General features: G+C 49.3%; 3 protein-coding genes across 4 annotated transcripts; 1 reads left to right on the top strand and 2 right to left on the bottom strand.

Moving 5' to 3' along the window:
- Window positions 1-1051: 1051 nt before the first annotated feature.
- On the bottom strand, window positions 1052-2666 carry LOC117862571 (sialyltransferase-like protein 2). The gene has a single exon (XM_034746063.2). The coding sequence runs from the start codon at window positions 2555-2557 to the stop codon at window positions 1388-1390; it is 1170 nt and encodes a 389-aa protein (XP_034601954.1). The 5' UTR covers window positions 2558-2666; the 3' UTR covers window positions 1052-1387.
- A 4659-nt stretch (window positions 2667-7325) lies between these two features.
- LOC117865556 (probable purple acid phosphatase 20) lies at window positions 7326-13322 on the bottom strand. The gene is made up of 3 exons (XM_034749778.2): window positions 12802-13322; window positions 8525-8816; window positions 7326-8400 (listed from the first exon to the last, which is right to left on the bottom strand). Exons 1-3 carry the CDS (start codon window positions 12970-12972, stop codon window positions 7538-7540), a joined length of 1326 nt encoding a protein of 441 aa, XP_034605669.1. The 5' UTR covers window positions 12973-13322; the 3' UTR covers window positions 7326-7537.
- Window positions 13323-14301: 979 nt separating this feature from the next.
- Window positions 14302-17436, top strand: LOC117865555 (purple acid phosphatase 22). Of its 2 annotated transcripts, XM_034749775.2 has the most exons (7): window positions 14302-14459; window positions 14575-14656; window positions 14759-15023; window positions 15511-15802; window positions 16021-16595; window positions 16666-16754; window positions 16845-17436. In XM_034749775.2, the coding sequence occupies exons 1-7, from the start codon at window positions 14348-14350 to the stop codon at window positions 17065-17067; spliced, it is 1638 nt and encodes a 545-aa protein (XP_034605666.1). In that variant the 5' UTR covers window positions 14302-14347; the 3' UTR covers window positions 17068-17436. The 2 variants fall into 2 exon arrangements, with proteins under 2 accessions (XP_034605666.1, XP_034605668.1); XM_034749777.2 differs by having other exon boundaries at window positions 14392-14459; window positions 14575-15023.
- The last annotated feature ends 751 nt before the right edge of the window (window positions 17437-18187 follow it).

Raw genomic sequence — 18187 nt, 5'->3', positions numbered from 1 at the left:
ACATGGTACTGAGTGGTTGGATTGTGCTCATTTCAGTTATGGAATGCATGGTATGGTTTATTGATGTGTGATTGGATTGTGCTCATTTCGGTATGGTTTATTGATATGTGTTGTTATGGAATGTATTACTGGTGTACTTGTGGCGTGAGATGGTCTTAGAAGTTCTGGCGTGAAATGGCGTAAGATGGTCTTGAAGTTCTGGCGTGACATGGTCTTGAAGTTCTAGCGTGAAATAGCGTGAGATGGAATGTATTCATATGTATTCAGTTAGTGCTAAAGAAATGGTCACGAAGTTCTGCATGAGAGGTAACCTTACCAACTAAATTCAATGAGTGATTATATCCATCCATACATCCCAATTACTCCAACCAAACATGGGACGGAACCATTCAGGACTCATCCCTCCAATCAAATACGACCCAGAGATCGTCCAGTGGACAGGGTCATCCCGTCCGTCCCGTCCCTCCGTCCTAACAGACCCTAGAGCACTGACCGTAACTGCATCAGTCATAAAAATAGCAGTGCTACCACCTTATTGGACTTCAGATAAAAAATAGCAGTGCGTACGCAACTCACACCATTTTCGTTGGATCATAGTAGTGATTGGTCATCAGTTACACTATCTGATAGTGACTTTTTACTTGTACAGTTATCCTTTTATAAGCAGGGCGCAAACGAAGATACCAAAATGCCAGCTAGTTTCAATCAAGAGTAACATTTTACAACAAATATATCACCGATTATAACCAATTTGAACCATCTAATCAACACAAAATTGAGCTGCATTCCTCTTTAAAACCTGAGCTAAGTTTCCCAAATTAGACACATCTATCTCAAACTGACTCTCATTCTCTTTGAACTGCCCCTAGTTTACAGCCTTTTCCTCTGGCTAAACACCTCTATCAATCAAGTTTGAGAATTGTACAAAAGCACAATTACAGTATAACGCACAAGAGAAACAATCACCAGTACGGCTTCGCCATCAGCACCTTGAATTGGCAAAAACATAACCCCTCCTTGTAGCAAATATTTTTTCATACACATTTTCAGATAGTTAACACCAGATTCAGTACATTTCCATTGCGCTTAATTTACATTTTCCTCGATGTCCAATCAAGTATACAATTGTGGTGTACCAAATACATGAACAAGAACTGTTACCACCAATTTGATCAATTCTTCTTGATCAACACAAAATTGAGCTACATTTCCCCCCTCTTCCTCACATGGTCCTCAATCTGAAACATCTAGACATTCTCTCCTTCCCTTTGAATTGACATAATCTACACATTTCTCTGTGCCTAAACACCCCTATCAGTCAAATTATAAAAATTGTACAACAAACACATTACACTAGCTAACAATTACAGGTTACTGACCTCACCGGTCACCAGTAGAGCTTCACTGGCGGCATCTTGAAGCCCGGTGCCTCGTCGAGGAATGGCACAGCCTCCGGCCGCGCCTGGAGGTCGCGGTAGAACTGGTACTCGGCCTCGTAGTCGTGCAGGTCGAGCTCCTTCTTCTGGTTGGTGTGGTAATGGTGCTTGGCTCCCACCGCCTTCCCGAACCCGAACAGGCTCACCTCGTCGCAGGCCCCCAGGGCCATCACCACCGCCTGCAGCCCCGAGGAGTAGTGGAAGTACCTCTCGTCGTGCCTCCGCGTCCAGTTGCCCGGCGGCTCCCCAGTCGTGGAGACGAGCCGCCGCATCGAGTAGTACTTGGCGATGCGCGCGCACAGCGCGTCGAGGCGCGCGTCGGTGACGAGCAGCGGGAACGGGGACGCCGGCGTGGCGGTGGCGTTGCAGATGAGTGCGTCGAGGAGGTGCGCCGGCTGGCAGACGTACATGGCCATGGGGACCGTGCGGCCGTAGGGGTGGCAGGAGCAGCCGGGGGTGGTGATTGCAGAGCGGACGGCGCAGTAGTGGAGGATGTTGGAGTTGACGAAGGAGATGGAGGTCTTGGTGCCGACGTCGGCGGCGTATCCCGCGACGCGGGCGTTGTTGAGGCGGATGACGAGGTCGTGCGCGTCGATCTGCGCGCCCCGGCCGGAGCCGAGGAGGATGCCGCTGTTCCCCACGACGGCGCAGGTGGGGAAGCGCCGCGGGCGACCGAGTTGGCCCGCGAGTTCGCCCATGACGCCGGCGACATCGCCGCCCCGGCGGCGACGGTGCGCGAGGTGGAAGGAGCGGAGGGAGGCGCGGAAGGCGGCGAGGAGGGACTCGTCGCTGGGGAGCGTGTCGAAGGGGACGCGGAGGCGGGAGACAACCCGCTGCCGCGGGGCGGAGGTGGTGTTGCTGTGGTAAGGGAGGCGGAGGTAGAGGAGGCGGTGGTGGTTGCCGAGGCTGGGGAAGGAGGATACCGAGGCGTTGGCGAAGAGCGCGGCCGCCTCGGCCACGACCTGGTCCCCGCCGACGTCGGTGGTGGCGAGCCGGCGGAGGAGCGCGTCGGCGGCGTACGGGGATGGGCCTCGGGGGAGGAACAGGTGGCGGCGGAAGGAGAGGGAGAGGAGCGAGAGCGCGAGGAGGAGGAGGACCGGCGGGAGATGGCGGCGCTTCATCTCCGGCGGTGCTGTCGCCGAGATCCGGCTGCCATTTAGTAGGGTCGTGGTGGGGGGAAACCGGAGCCGCCGACGCGGGGGAGTGAGAGGTGAGGTGGGGGAGAAAGCTCGGGAATGGTGGGCCCTACAGCTGGGAAGATGTGGTCCTGGTGGGCTGAGCGGGATGGGAGACTGGCATGTGGGTCCCATATAGAGACGGGGCCGACGTGTCAGCGGGCGGGTGGGTGGGTAGCTGGTTAGTATCTAACGGTGTTGCTGCAGCGATGGGTTGGTTTGGCTGCGATGCACTCTTTGACTGCTCCAAAAGTGGGAACGGCAATTAGCCATAGAACTCAACTGACCAATACAAGCTGCGTGAAGAAGGGAAAAAGGCGCTCGAAAAAGCATGTACTCCAGTTTGGAGAACAGCAAAACTACTCAGAGCAAATACATCGCTGCACCTCACTCTCGTAAGTCGTCTCAAACAATGTTACGCAGAATTTTTGCTGATGTGGGAGAGAGAGGGTGAGAAAAAGAAAGATGTTGTTGTTTCATGAAGCAAAGGCTAGATTTTACTCCCTCCGTCCACGGATACTAGGCGCAACTACTTTTTCTATTTGTCCACGGATACTAGGCGCAAGGAGCTGCGCATGCGCTGGATCGGCGGCTGGATTAATTGCTGGAGCGCTGGACTCCTCGTACCACTCCCCTCCCGTTGAATCTAGACGTTACGGCGTTAACTGAGTCCATATATCTACCCAGAATAGTAGTCCTTGCATGCATCTCTCGCTGGCTTCTCATCTCTTACCACTTCACTTGCATTTGACCGACGATGGCGAAGCGGCAGGTCGTGAGTGCCCATTGCATGCGCGCCTGATGCATGCAGCAGCAAGCGCAACTAGAGCTCCGCCGCGCTCGAGCCTTTCGTGTCCGTGCCATCCGCGCGCGGCAGCTGGCGAAGAAAAGCTATGAAGATGCCGTCTCCATGCAGCAGCAAGCCAACGGTGAATCTGGAGGTCATCCGCTCGCGACCAAGGCCGATGTCGATCATGGCGCCGAGATCGACTTTGACAGCATTCGGTATGTCCCTGACTCACTAGCCGGCGACACCTATGTTCCAGACTCATTTGAGGACGTCGAGGAAGAAGCTAGCATTGCTGCAGCTGTTGCTGCCGAAAGAGAAAAAGAAAGGGAAGCAAATGAGAAGGCCCTTGCAATCGTCCGTCCTATGATGTACAAAATCATTTTTCCTAGTTTTCCTGAATTGCATGAATGATCTAAATATTTTCATGATGTAATCGATTACATGCAGTCTAGTTTGCTGAAGATCAAACAAAAAAGAGACATGTTGTAAGCTATGCAGTGATGAAACGCACTGCATCTACATAAATTTCCTTCTCTACTTGCAGCCTTATTGGAAGTTGACCAGTTCTCTCCAATGTTCCCTTATTCATATGCGGAATTTTGTAATGCTGTCCTCCTTTTGCAAGCATAATCTCCCTCATGCATGCTTGTAGTGTAAGGAACACACGATTTGCCCTGTCCACCGGGTATTCTAGATAGGCTTTAACCACATTAGCCTCAATTTCTTGGATGGTTGACGGAGATGACTTTTCAAACAATGCCTGCAAGGCTGCAAAAAAGCCTAGATCCAAAACATTAAGATCAGGAGAATTGGGTGGCTGACACATCAACCTTATATCCCACCCATCTTCTTTTGCAACACGGCAAAAATCCGGGTCATCAACTGCAATGTGAGTCTTCGCGTTGTCTTGTTGAATGAATATTGGGCGTCCTCGTTCTTCAGCAGGCCATTTTTCTTTGACGGCAGGCAAGACCTTGTCGACTAGAAACGTACGGATAGTTTCTCTGTTGACCGATGTCATGGCCTTTAGCTCCATGGTTCCTGTAATCAACCATGCATGCAAGTAGAGTAACCAAGATAAGTAGAGTTGCTATACTTAGTGCTCCTATTTAAACAAAATTAAAATTCGTACCTCTCGGCCTATTGGGACTTTTTCTCTTGGCCGGCTCCAATTTAGTGAAGGGAAAAATTCCTATTTTACCATCAAATGTGCATACACCATTCTCAAACCTTGGGCGGGCTGTCACAGCAAGAAACATCACCTTTTCAATGAAATTTTTGCTCTTCACAGCTCTACGAGGGATCTCTTCGCCCGGCGCCAAGTAATAAATTTGGTTTTTCTTTGTCCTATAAAACCATTTCTCATCTATGACAATGACATTGTACAAAGATTTGAATGTTGGGTCATCTGGTAAGCTAAGGTTGTCAAGAATTTGTGTGCAAAATCGCACACGTTCCTTCATGTTTTGTTCAGTTAAGGTGAACTTTATGGCATTTGTATGGCGCCTAAACTTTCCTTCTTGTAGACGCTTATGCAATGTGCTCTTTGGCATCTTAATGGAATTGGCTAGGCTACGGATAGTTTGACGCTCTCTAAGTGGCACATCTTTGATTACATCTGGGTTAAATGGATGTTTTTTACCGCCACAATTTTTTTTCTTATTGGAATCAAAAGCTGAAATTCCACCACCAGTTTTCCCTTCACGCCATGCACGCTGGACAACTCTCAACGGCACCCCCATATCACTAGCAACAGATTTCGTCACTCCCTCCTTCAGCACGCCTGGAGTTGTTCTTTCTAAGCACATCGCGTACATGATTCTTTTAAATTCAGGAGGGTAGTACCGCCTCCTCTTGATATTGGCAGGAGTGCCTACACAAAGACATTGGCATACTCAAATTTTGCATGGGACTGTTCATTCAGCTTTGCATGCATAAAAATAAAAATAAAATAATGAGTGCATGCAATGGAGTACCTGAGTCAAATGCCACAACATCAGCTTCATCGCCGGCGTCTGCTTGAGGCACGTAACCAGCTTCCTCAACTTGCTGCACAGAGGCCGCCCCTTGAACTTGCTGCACTGTGTGTGCACCGCTTCCTGCTTCAGGTTCGCCATGGACTGCTTCTGCTTCAGCTGTGTTGCCGTCACCTTCACCTTGGCCATCTTCATCTTGGTCGTTGTTGTCTTCGCCGTCAGCTGTATCATTGCCAATAAGTACACCGCTCGTACAATGAAAGAATAAAAAAAAAAGAGAAAAGTCTCTGTGATTACCTTCGTTGCCGTCGTCCCAAACATAGTCGTAGTTCAACTCATGTACTTCTCCCTCAAATTCCCCAATCTCATCCCAGTTGATAGGTTCATTCAAATCTAAACCAGGCATGGTGTTCAAACAAAGAAGGAAGATTAGAGAAAGGAATGTTGTCAGCCGCACGCGTGCTTGCATTGCCTATTTATAGGAACACAAACGAGCCATTAGTGGCGCCACTTGCATGCCGAAAAACCAAACTAGTTAGGCGCCAACAGCTGAAAAGATAGCGCGGGCGTAGATGAATCTGAAAAATTAGCGGATGTAGATGAAAGCCGAAAAAATAGCGCGGGTGAGATTTGGATCTGCATGCAGGTGTGAAAATTGGAAGGAAAAAACGCGCGTGGAAACGGGAAGGAACGTGGGCTCTCGGAAAAACTCGTGCGAGCGGCTGCATGGTGCATGCATGCACTGGAGACGGAGAATGCGGAGCGTGCTCGATCGGTTAACGGCGCGTTACGGAGAATGCGGAGCGTGAAGTTATTACGGGGAGGAACCGAACGTTTTTTCTGGCAACGAGCCGTGATTAATCTCTTCCTTGGTCTTTGCAATTTTTGAATCGCGCCTAGTATCCGTGGACGGAGGGAGTAGGATTATAAGATGACTACTCCACCATTGTACGAGTTGTGGTTGCATGCAACTTATAATATTTCCTTTTTTACTTCACCATTTTTTGACTCGCTTGTATGGTCGAAGTAGGGTAAAATGATTGCAAACTATATATGATTTTAGAACTTAAATTTACCTATATGTTAGTCCAAGTAAAACTCCTGCGACAATGCTTGCATACATTGTACCACCAGATCTAATTATTTGCCTAGCTGCTTAATCCTATATTGAACTATTAATGAGGGAACTCATGAACATAAGGCTGCATCATGCTTCAAATAAAGCTCCTACAAAATGTAGAATCCGTCCCGCTTCTTTGTGTTTGAATCTCTTCAGTACTGTTGTATAATTAGGATAAACAAGACACATCCATCTAAACTGAGCTTTATCCTAATTATAATTTTAGAGCTAATTTTTTGGTTCTCGTTGATTTGAATGGCAACCAAGATAATGTACAGGGCAGCATTTTTGGGGAGCATGTGAGTTCACGTGGATGATAATCAAGGCGAGTACTGATATGTAATGTCTAAAGTATCTGTATGTAGAATAAAATGTTATAGTCACCTTGCTGTGAGATGCCTATGCAATCATTTTTATGTTGCATGGGAACCATACAAGATTTGTGTTTAGACATACATAGAACTTTTGGGATCAGTGATAGGCTCTTCGAATGATTAGTTCATCATAAGGATTTTTGTTAGTTTCATTAGTCTACGCTATTATTGTGTAAGATATGTTCCAAAAAGCATAAATCTTACCATTGAATTAGGTCTATTCAGTTGCTGCATCGCTATAAAAAAATTATGATCAAGCACTGCAATTTTATTCTCTGCAATTACTCATCTAGAATACATTTAATTGATGTTATTGAATTACCAAAACTTACCTTCATTATCCTTTTCTATTTAAATTCTGAATGTAATTGCAGGTACACTTTGTGCGGTACATATTTTAGCTTCAATGAAATTTAGATGAATTTTGCATTTCGTTGGATGCCCACACCCAAACAACAGTTCAAGCTGGGCTCAAGGCCCATTTATAAATTGTGGAAGCCCAATAGCACGTTGGCATCCTAGCACAAGGCCCAACAATCAATCAAAGTATGGGATATTTACATGCCATATATTGCTCTGAAGAATAACGTATGTATACTTCTTTTAAATTTAAAATAAACTGCTACTCAAGCCAGTAAAGACACTGTAGTCTTCCCTTTGCTTTGTTCACATCTTGTTCTTGCTTCTGTTGCAAGCCGGGTTGACCGCAAGGCTGGTGATCCACACCTGGTCCGCGACCACCGGCTCGTCGTCGTCGTTCCGGTGCCACGTCCACAGCGCGTGCGTGGCGTTCACCACCTCCAGCCGCCCGTGCCCGAAGCTCGCCTCCCGGAACGCCGAGATCGCCGGCTGCGGGTCCACGTACTTCTTCGCCAGCCCCTCCCGGTTGCCGCCGTCGCCGACGGTGACGTACACCGGCCCGCAGGGGGCCTCCTTGCCGCCGTACACCCGCGCGAACCTCTCGTACGCGTGCACGTGCCCCGCGAACACCGCGTCCACGCGCGCGCCGTACAGGAGCTCCTCCATGGCGCCGCGCATGGCGTCCCCTTCTCCCTGGTGCGCCCTGTTGCTATTGTACCACGGCGCGTGCACCAGCGCTACCACGAACGCCGTCCTGCCGCGGTCGATCGCCGCCAGGTCGCGCCGGAGCCACTGGTGCTGCGCGCTGCCGGCGGCGTAGTCGGTGTAGGAGCCCAGCATGATGACGTGCACGGCGCCGCCGGCGACGTCGAAGGAGTAGTAGAGGTTGTCGCCCGACGGCGAGGCGCCGGCGTCGTACGGCATGCGCCACCGCGCGTTGTAGGCCTTGAAGGGCTTCACGAAGGGAAGCTTCTCGATCTCGTGGTTGCCCTCGGTCATCATCCACGGCCGCGCGCTCGCCAGCGGCTCGACGAGGCGGCCGTACGAGTCCCACCGCGACTGGATGTAGTCGGCGTACGAGAGGTCGCCGGGGAGGAGGAGCATGTCGTAGTCGGCGGCCGCAATGTGCTTCAGCGTGGACGCCGTCCATCCGGTTTGGCCAAAGTCGCCTGCCACATTATCAATAATAATTAATGTTCATCATCAAGACCACAATGATGTGCCAACGACATGGCGACATTATATTTGCAAGAAGCTCTTGCAGTGAAAATAGCAGAGTAACAGTTGCATTACCGACGACGACGAACTTGAAGGGGAGGGTGGCCGGCGGCGTCCGGAAGGAGAACTCGCGCGATGGGTTAGAGCTGCACCGGTAGTAGTACGTCGTGCTGGGCTGCAGCGGGCCGATGACGGCGTCGTGGATCTTCCCGGAGTGGTAGAGGACGTAGGAGTAGGTCGTCGTGCTTCCGGTGGCGGAGAGCGGGTAACTGCCTGACGTCGTGCCATACTCGACGATCGCCGGCGCGTCGTCTTGGGTGATCCATGTCACCCTCATCTTGTCGGGCCCGACCATCGATATATGCACCTGAAATTTGCACAAAGTTTTTAATTGTAAGTGGCCAATTTTATTTCTCCTGTAACATTAGCATAGCACGTTTGCAGTGATGGTTTTCACACGGACCATATCAAAAACTTTGCCGTGTATAATGATCGCATGTTTGGTCATGCATGTTGTGCTTCCAATTTCCGACGGATCGAGGAAAAGATAGTGAAGAGTAGATCGAGGTTGCCATGACTGCAGCACTAGCCGTGTGCGATTGATTGCACCATCAGCAACACTAACCGAAAGTTGCTTTTCATGGGTAGCCCATGATTAGCGACAAGAAACACCAAAGCACATAGTAGGCCAAACGGCATGCCGACATTGCCAGAAACAATAAAAACAAGGATGATGGGGATGAAAGGGAAAGCAAGCAACAAAAAATCCCCAAAGGAGCGTCCTGTCTGTTCTCCCTGGTGGTAGCTGGGAGGAGGGCGTCCTGGGGACCATCCTGCACCATCTCGTGCACTTTGGTCCAGTTTGGTTCCTCCACCCGTACCATATGCCCGCACCTCCTCGTTCACTTGCCACCTCCCATCCCTCATCCCTCCGTCCGTTGAAATCTTCCTTCCCTCGCGAGCCGGGACAGGGCGATGCAAGGCGGGAAGATTTGGGGCAAGCGTGGGAGATGGCGCCATCCTAGGGATAAAGGCGCGAGAGGCTAGGGTTACCGCCTCGTTCTCGTGCCACTCCCTTCACTCCCCTCCATTTCCCTGGTACGCCTTCTCCTCTCCTCCTCTCCCTCCCCTTTTTCAACCTTGGTTCGCCGGTCGGGTTGAGGTTCTCTGGCGGTCTACTTTTGGTCCTCCAGTGGTGTGATGGTACATCTCCCCCTCCTCTAATGATGCTTCCTCCCCTCTCCCATCTAGATGTGCACTGATCTGTTGATTCGTCAGTTTTTGTTTGCCGACGAGGAACCCTAGCTTCTTATATTCTCAGATCTATGCGGTGCTTTTGTTCGTGTGCATGCGGATCTATGTTTTTGTGATGTGGATCTATGTTTTTTCAAACATGTGGATCAGATTTATCGATTTATGTATTATTGAGCAAAGTGCCTAGGTCGATGATGAATCCTTGCTGCCGAAGGAGCACTCTCGGGTGTGGCAGCCGCGTCTTGGATAACCGTTTAGTTCTGAATGTTTTCTTGCTTAACAACATGACCCCAAGTGCTTGTACTCAATTCTAATTAACATTGCATTGTATGGTAGATATGGATTTCCAAGCTAGGTGCCGAGCGACTGCTGCTATGGTTGCTGCAGTGGCTGCATGGTTTTTCATGTGGTTTAGGAGGAGATCTCAGGATGCTCGCTCCATTACCTATGGACCCATGGTAGAGAGGAACCAAGAGAGGATCAGCAACCTAAGATTTATTTATGAATTTTATGATGTCCATTGTGTAAACCTGCTAAGGATGAGAAGGGCACCTTTTTTCCAACTGTGTGACTTGTTTCGTACAAGACAGTTGGTTGTGGACAATATACATGCCACTGTTGAAGAACAAGTTGCCATGTTCTTGCATGTTGTTGGTCACAACCAGTGGTTCAGGGGGATTAACATGACATTTAGGAGGTCACCAGAGATTATTAGTAGGTTCTTTCACTAGGTCTTGTATGCAGTTGGTGAGTTGAGGAATGAGTTGATAGTTCCATCATCCACTAATGTCCATCCTAGGATCCATGCTAGCAGGAGATGCTACTCATATTTCAAGGTTGGTGATCTTTTTATGAATGTAACCAAGTTAAATAACCCATATGGTAGTAACCTTTTGATATGGTTATCTGTTTTGTATAAGAGCAATTGATGGGACACATATCTTAGCTAGAGTTCCTAAGAAGATGCAAACTGCCTTTAGAGGTAGGAAGCACACCATCACTCAGAATGTTCTGGCAGTAGTGGACTTTGACCTCAGGTTCATATGTGCTTGCTAGTTGTGAGGGATCTACACATGATGCTTTAATTTTGGTTGATGCTCTAGAAAGGGCGGATGGCCTTAGAGTCTCACAAGGTACCATACATCACACATCTACAACATGCCAAATTAATTGCACCCACTAAACTGATAAACCATGTCGGTTTGTTCTATTGTTTAGGGAAATTCTATCTTGTGGATGCTGGATATGCAGCTAGGCCTGGGTTCCTGCCGTCATTTTGTGGTACAAGGTACCACTTGAGGAAGTTTGATTCCAACAGACCACAAAACCAAAGACAATTGTTTAACCTAAGGCATTCTTCTCTTAGAGTGATAGTAGAGAGGGCTTTTGGTGCTCTCAAGAATAGGTTCAGAATCCTTGACAACAAGCCCTTCCACCCTTACAAAACCCAAGTAAAGTTGGTTCTTGCCTATTGTATTCTGCACAATTGGATACTTAGGCATGGTTAGGATGAACATGTCCCACTGAAGCTGCTTGGACTCTAAACTCCACTGACATTGCCTCTGAGGCAGAGCATGGTTCTGACAATGGAACTTGAGCACAACAGAGGGAAGCATGGGCTGCACAAATGTGGCAGAATAGGGGTTCTTCTAGAGTTTAAATCTAATGTTGCAATGAAGTACCTGGGGTTTATGTACTGTTAAGTAGCATTGATGGAACTTGTAATATTTGCTGAGACCTATAGCACTTTGCTATGATGTTTATCTACAATCATGAACCTTCATTTGCTTTGGTGTTAATGTTTCTGCTGTTTCAAGTGTTTATTTATTAAGTACATTTTCTTATGTTATTCTGGATATGATTGGTATTCTAATTGTGGTTAGGAAATGGTTGAGATGGGTGAGGAACTTGGGACCAATATTGTTAGTGTTGTCAATGAGGTAGAAAGCTTGGGGTGTATGCAAATTGGGTCACATGCCATCAATACGTGACTGGTTATCCAAACTATTGCTACAAGAGTTTCACTTCCTAAGAAAAGGCAACTGCATCTTTTCTTGAGGTCACTAGTGATGCAGATGTCCAACTTCCTATTTTGGGTGCACAAATAGCGGTCAGCACAACACCATGGCCCCATATCATCATAGTGGTGGAGCTTTTTATTATTCTAGGAATGCTTGTAGTAGTTAGTTTCCTTTGGAAATAATTTATGTACAATAATCTTTGTAAGACAACTAGGCTAAACAGAACACTTTATTTGCTCACGCTACTCAACATTGGTGGTAACCTCACCATATTCTGAACATCTGCTATTCATCCTACAAAACAAGACCTCTTGTGTCAACTCATGTACGAAAACGGTCCATCTAATTTAACCAAACAACAGCTTGGCTAATTTAGGATGACGGCAATGTGCAACCAAGCTAACACAAGTGCATCAGGCCATCCCGCCTCCCGCTGACGGTACCACCCCTCCATCTTGTATACCTCACCCCTTTGCAACCAATCACGCCCATCTTGTATACCTCACCCCTTTGCAACCAATCACGCCCTAGGTAGCCCTCACCGTGCAGTGCCAGTGAACTAAACAACGGCAAATTAAATTGTTGGTACGACGAGGCAATCAAATCGTCGCTCTCGCTCCTAGTGTGAATCCAGCGTATTCAACTATATGCTCATACTCCTGTCCTACTAGGTAATCAAACAGTAATATAATCCTGAACTGAAATTCCTTCCTACACTGAACTACTTCCCTAGTGCATTGTATTCGTGAACAACAACAGAGACGCCACGCTGTGCCACATGACGCGGCAGATTGGACCAAGGTTTTCTAGTTTGGTACTGGGATAGGGTAGGATATTCTTCTTGGACTCTTTTTCTTTCTATCTTGCACCAGACGTGCAGTTTCTCTTGCTGATCTCAGATATAGATGTCACCGGTAACCCACGCAACCGCATTGACCATGCAAACGGAATCGCGACGAACTCTGGTGTATGATGACTGTATGGTGCAGAAAAATTCGCTGTGACATGGTGTTTCAGAAAAGCCTGAGCCCCGAGGCTGTTGGGATCCGCCAAAGGGACAGCAAATTAGCGGTGTACCTGCTGCGGCGTCTGGCCATCGGCGTCGTCGTCCCGGAGCACGGACAGCGTGGCCCTCGGCGCCGGCCGCACGTACGGCGAGGTGACGGCGAGGGACGCCGGGAGCAGGGACAGCGCGGAGGCGGCGAGGGCGACGAGGAGCGCCATCAGCGCCATGCTGCTTCTTGCCATGGCCGTTGCCACCACTCACCACAAGCTGCTCGAGGTTGCCTGAAAGAATAATCTAGACAGCTTGGAGGAGCATGCAGGCTGAAATGGGGGTTTATATAGGCATACGGCGGGGCTACGCACACTGCACGGAGGCGAGGCGGCCAGCTCGGTGCATCGCATGTATATCTCACAAATTGATGAGCTATACTCTGGATTATCTATATCCATCTATCAGCCTGCCTGCCAAACAGGAATCTGGCATTTGGATATGCTGTGTTTTGGTCAAATCTGGGTGAGTGTTTAGTACTAATGTTTTGGACATCCGAAGAAGGAACATGGAGATTGGACAGACGGAGGTTGAGTGCAGGCACAGGAACCGGTATTATTAGCTCGAGGGTTCCAGGCAATACTTGTTCAATCAAGTCTCCTCTGACCCTCTCTCCCTCTGAACATGTTTTTTTACACCTCAAAAAAAAATGTGGTTTTTTTGGGGGGTGGGAAGACACTCTTTGAAGGTGTGCTTTTCATAACAAGGCTTTATTAATTTTGCAAATGGCAACCAAGAACCTTTTATCCCGTGTGCTGATCGGAGATCAAAATCCAATCTGAATCGGATGGACGATTCAGATTCTATTTAAGGTCAGGGGGCCAACAGACTGTTGAACAGAGTTACAGGGCAGAGAGCCAGAGAATGATCCACAAAAAGCCAATGGCCAACCCCGGAGAGTGATGTCCTACAACTGTTCAGGATTGCAGAATATGAAGAGAACGTGGAGCCTGGAGTGCTCCGAACAGTCGGATTCGATGTGTACAAGGTTCGCCATGAGAAGAACAACATTGAGCCTGTGGATAGCTTGGGAGACAACGCGTTCTTCGTCGGGACAAGTTGTTCAACCTGCCTATCCGTGAAGGATTATCCACACCTGCTGCCGAACCACACCTATTTCGACGATGACAATGAGTATTGGCTTCAAAACAAGGGGGGGCGACGGGATGTTGGGGTCTACAATGATGAGAACGACACTGTCACTGACATAGTTTCTGGCTAAATTGGCCCCCTCCTGTTTGGATCACTCCAAATTTTGTAAAAATGGCAAGATAGGTGCTGCTTCCTTTTCAACACTTTTTTAGTTATTTGCATTGATGCTTTGAGGACATCATCCTTTTTGCTTCCTGGTCTTTTCTTCAATTTGGAAACTGGGTGCATTTCTAGTTGATGAAATCATTCGGAATTTTTTTATTCCAAATGAATACATATTACATAGGAAATTTTTAGCATTGGAATGAATAATGTCGTGGCAGGCAAAGCCATCATTGCTGACGTGTTACTCTCAGGTACCAGGCAGATAATTGATTTGCTGCCAACTGCCAACGCTGAAACGTATGCACTGCAGCAATGTTGGCCTCACCCTGCCTATCCCCTTCCTTCTTCCCCACCGCCACACACGGCCTCCTCATCATCTCCGGCAACTCCTCCGGCAGCCGCCGTTCCCCGTGGCACATGTCAGGTACGCGCATCCGCCTGCAAAATAACATCACCAAGACGAAGCAGCTTGCTCTTATCAATCCATTTGCAATCTATATGTTGACGCGCACTCATGTGTGCTTCTACACACGTACCAGGTGGCCTCGTCCTTCACGCCAGGCTGGGCGATGGCGATGGCGACGGGGACGGCGGCGAGCTCGTTCCGTCGCGACGACACGCGTAAGTCGCACGTAACATTCTGCTCATGTGCAAGATAGCCCGCGTGGCCGCCGCGCTGATCCGCGTCCTGTACCTCGTCGCGGTGGCCGCCCCGGTTAAAAGCCTCCTCGCCGTCGCCAAGGTCGCCTTCTCGCTGGTGAACGCGCCGTGCCTCCGGTACATGAACCAGGCAGCGCTCGGGCGGAGCTGCACGGGCACCTTCTGCGGCGACCTGCTGGTCGGGGCCATGGCGCACTCGTGGAGGATGCTCGTGCAGGGCCTCACGTCGCTGATGTTCTTCTGCGCCCACGCCGATGAGTACGTCCGGCCGCCGCCGAGCCCACTCGTGCTGATGGCGCACGACAAGCCGGCGTCCCATCCTCAGCAGGTGCGTGCTTCAAATTTGCATTTGATTTTTAGTTTGCAAGAATTTTGGCACTCTGTTTGTTTCACCTGGCACTAGTTTTGGGTGGGAAATCTCGGAACTCAATTTAGCCACACAGATTCTTCAGGGTTCTCTGATGCTTGAAAAATTCCTTTTGGTTCCTCGCCGAGAAAGAAAACTAATAGCCAGACATTTCTGCTGCTGCTGATTGGGTACGTATATGAACTAAAAGTTGAAAACAACTGAACCTGATGTTTCAGCTATAGATTTTCTCTCGTTTCCAAATACTAGAACAGAATCCAGAACTTGAGGATATCAAATGATACTGTTCTTCTGCCTTGCTTAATCCCTGTTTGCTCTTGTTGTCATGCAAACTTGAACAAGAACTGTACTATGAATTAAGTTAAAGTGACTTGATTTCTAGCTCCCTACCTACCTGTCAATTGCATTGTTTGTACAACAACAATTCAAGTCCTTGTCTCTATTTCAGGTACACATCTCAGTTGTAGGGGCGAATCACATGCGTATCTCATGGGTCACCGACGACCGGAACGCGCCGTCCGTGGTGGAGTACGGGACATCCCCGGGCAAGTACACGGCGTCGGCGACGGGCAACCACACCACGTACCACTACTTCTTCTACAAGTCCGGCGCCATCCACCACGTCACCATCGGCCCGCTGGAGCCCGTCACGACGTACTACTACCGGTGCGGCAGGGCCGGCGACGAGTTCAGCTTCCGGACTCCGCCGGCCACTCTGCCCATCGAGTTCGTCGTCATCGGTCAGTTGTTCGTTGCATCTCTTCCAAATTGAATTCCGTCTCAATTCATATCCATGACACAGAAACAAGAAAAAAAAAGAATTAACTTTGTCGTTCCATGTTACATGCCGAGTACATGGGAAACTCATTAAACGTATACTGGAAACGTCCGGGAGTGTCTGCCGAGACGTGACGGACATGCGTGTCGCATTGTAACATTTTGTAATGTAACGACGCAGGTGACCTCGGTCAGACGGGGTGGACGGCGTCGACGCTGTCGCACATCGGCGGCGGCGACTACGACATGCTCCTGCTCCCCGGCGACCTCTCGTACGCGGACACGCAGCAGCCGCTGTGGGACTCGTTCGGGCGCCTGGTGCAACCGCTGGCGAGCGCGCGGCCGTGGATGGTGACGGAGGGCAACCACGAGATGGAGACCCTCCCCGTCGTGGAGTTCGCGCCGTTCGCCGCCTACAACGCGCGTTGGCGGATGCCGCACGAGGAGAGCGGCTCGCGCTCCAACCTCTACTACTCCTTCGACGCGGCGGGCGGCGCCGCGCACGTCGTGATGCTGGGGTCCTACGCGGCGTTCGGCGAGGGGTCGGAGCAGCACCGGTGGCTGGAGGCCGACCTGGCGCGCGTCGACCGGCGGCGCACGCCGTGGCTGCTGGTCCTGCTCCACGCGCCGTGGTACAACACGAACCAGGCGCACCAGGGGGAGGGAGAGAGGATGCGGCTGGCCATGGAGCGGATGCTCTACGAGGCCCGCGTCGACGTCGTCTTCGCCGGGCACGTCCATGCCTACGAGCGCTTCGTAAGTGCTGCACTGCTCAATATCGATTACTACATTTGGCGTGTATGTGAAGTTGTTACATGATCAACAGACGAGGATCTACGACAATGAGGCCGACAGCCGGGGCCCGATGTACATCACCATTGGCGACGGAGGCAACAGGGAAGGCCTTGCTCTCAGGTACTGAGACTACTGCCAGCATCTCCATCGATGCATCTGGAACGCATGATTCTGAATTTCTGATGCTTGATTTTGCACTGAATTCATTAGGTTCATCGAGGACCACAAGTCGGCGCACCTGTCGGTGTTCCGGGAGGCGAGTTTTGGGCACGGCCGGCTGAGGATCGTCAACGAGACGAGCGCCGTCTGGACGTGGCACCGCAACGACGACGAGTACGCCACCGTCCGCGACGAGGTCTGGCTCGAGAGCCTGGCCGCTGCAAAACCGAGCCTAGCAACAACCACCGCCGGTCGTCACACAGATGAGCTGTAGGAGGAAGCATCAAGGAAGAAGGGATTCATCGCATCGCTACACCATTGATGGTTCTTGTGCCACACGCCATGTAATTTTCAAGGATACATCGCCCAGCACATAACATGTATATCGCTCGGACCTCGTCTGGCGATATGCTTCAAATTTTGGAGGGTCACGAGTTGCCCAATTCAAGATTCAGTAGAAACGCGCACAACTGATATTGAAATGTTCAACAAGGTTGACTTTGACAAGCAAGATATTTTGTATATTGACACCTTGAAGGATGATGCTTTGTCCATTGGGCATAACTATTCGTGCTGTCTGCCCAACCATGTTTATTTCACCGATGATGATGATGAATATTCGCTGATGGATGATGATGGCCAATATTATCGTCGAGATGTTGGAATGTATAATTTGGAGGATAACAGTGTGATTGAGACAGTCTCTCCACAGCCCTGGTTGAATTGGCCAATTCCCGTATGGATATCAATAAATAGGTGTTTATATCGGTTTTCACATGATGTGTGTATTTATTAGCTTTATTTTTGTAAAGCTAATAAATATTGAGTGTATTCCGGTCTTATCCTTTTGCATACCTGTCTTTCAGCTTACTTCATTTCACCCGAAGCCCCCTTCAGTTGCAGAGGATTTAGTTTCCTTGTGGCTGGTTTCTTCTTGGTTAGAATTTTTCTCCATTGCAGTGTGACAGAAAATCAGAGTCAAGTGTACACATGGTTTTACAACATGATATCTGAACATAGAGTTCCTCTAATGCAAAATAACTTACAGGCAATCCCCTTGTGCTTTGCTTGGACGCTTAATCCAGGAAGCAGGGGGCAAATGCTCCGAGGTTGCTGTTTCAGACCAGCCTTTTTTTTTTGGCGAAATGTTTCAGACCAGCCTGACGAGGAAGCAGAGCAAGCACCTCTTCTGGTTCAGTGGCCTCAATAGCGAGTTCCGAAAATCTAATGAAAACAGTTAACCCAACCAGATGGAAATCGAAAAGGAATTTTGTTTGTACCATCTGCTAGAACTGATATCCAGGTTAGTGTATATATACAGAAGAAGCCAGCTGAAAACCTGCAGTGCGTCACTAGTGTTTCTGCACACAGTTACACAAATTTAGCTCCACAAC

This window comes from Setaria viridis, chromosome 7, assembly GCF_005286985.2.
Source record: "Setaria viridis chromosome 7, Setaria_viridis_v4.0, whole genome shotgun sequence".
Lineage (NCBI taxonomy): Eukaryota > Viridiplantae > Streptophyta > Magnoliopsida > Poales > Poaceae > Setaria > Setaria viridis.
The sequence above is the reverse complement of the archived record's forward strand: the minus strand, read 5'-3'. Positions and strand labels throughout refer to the sequence as shown.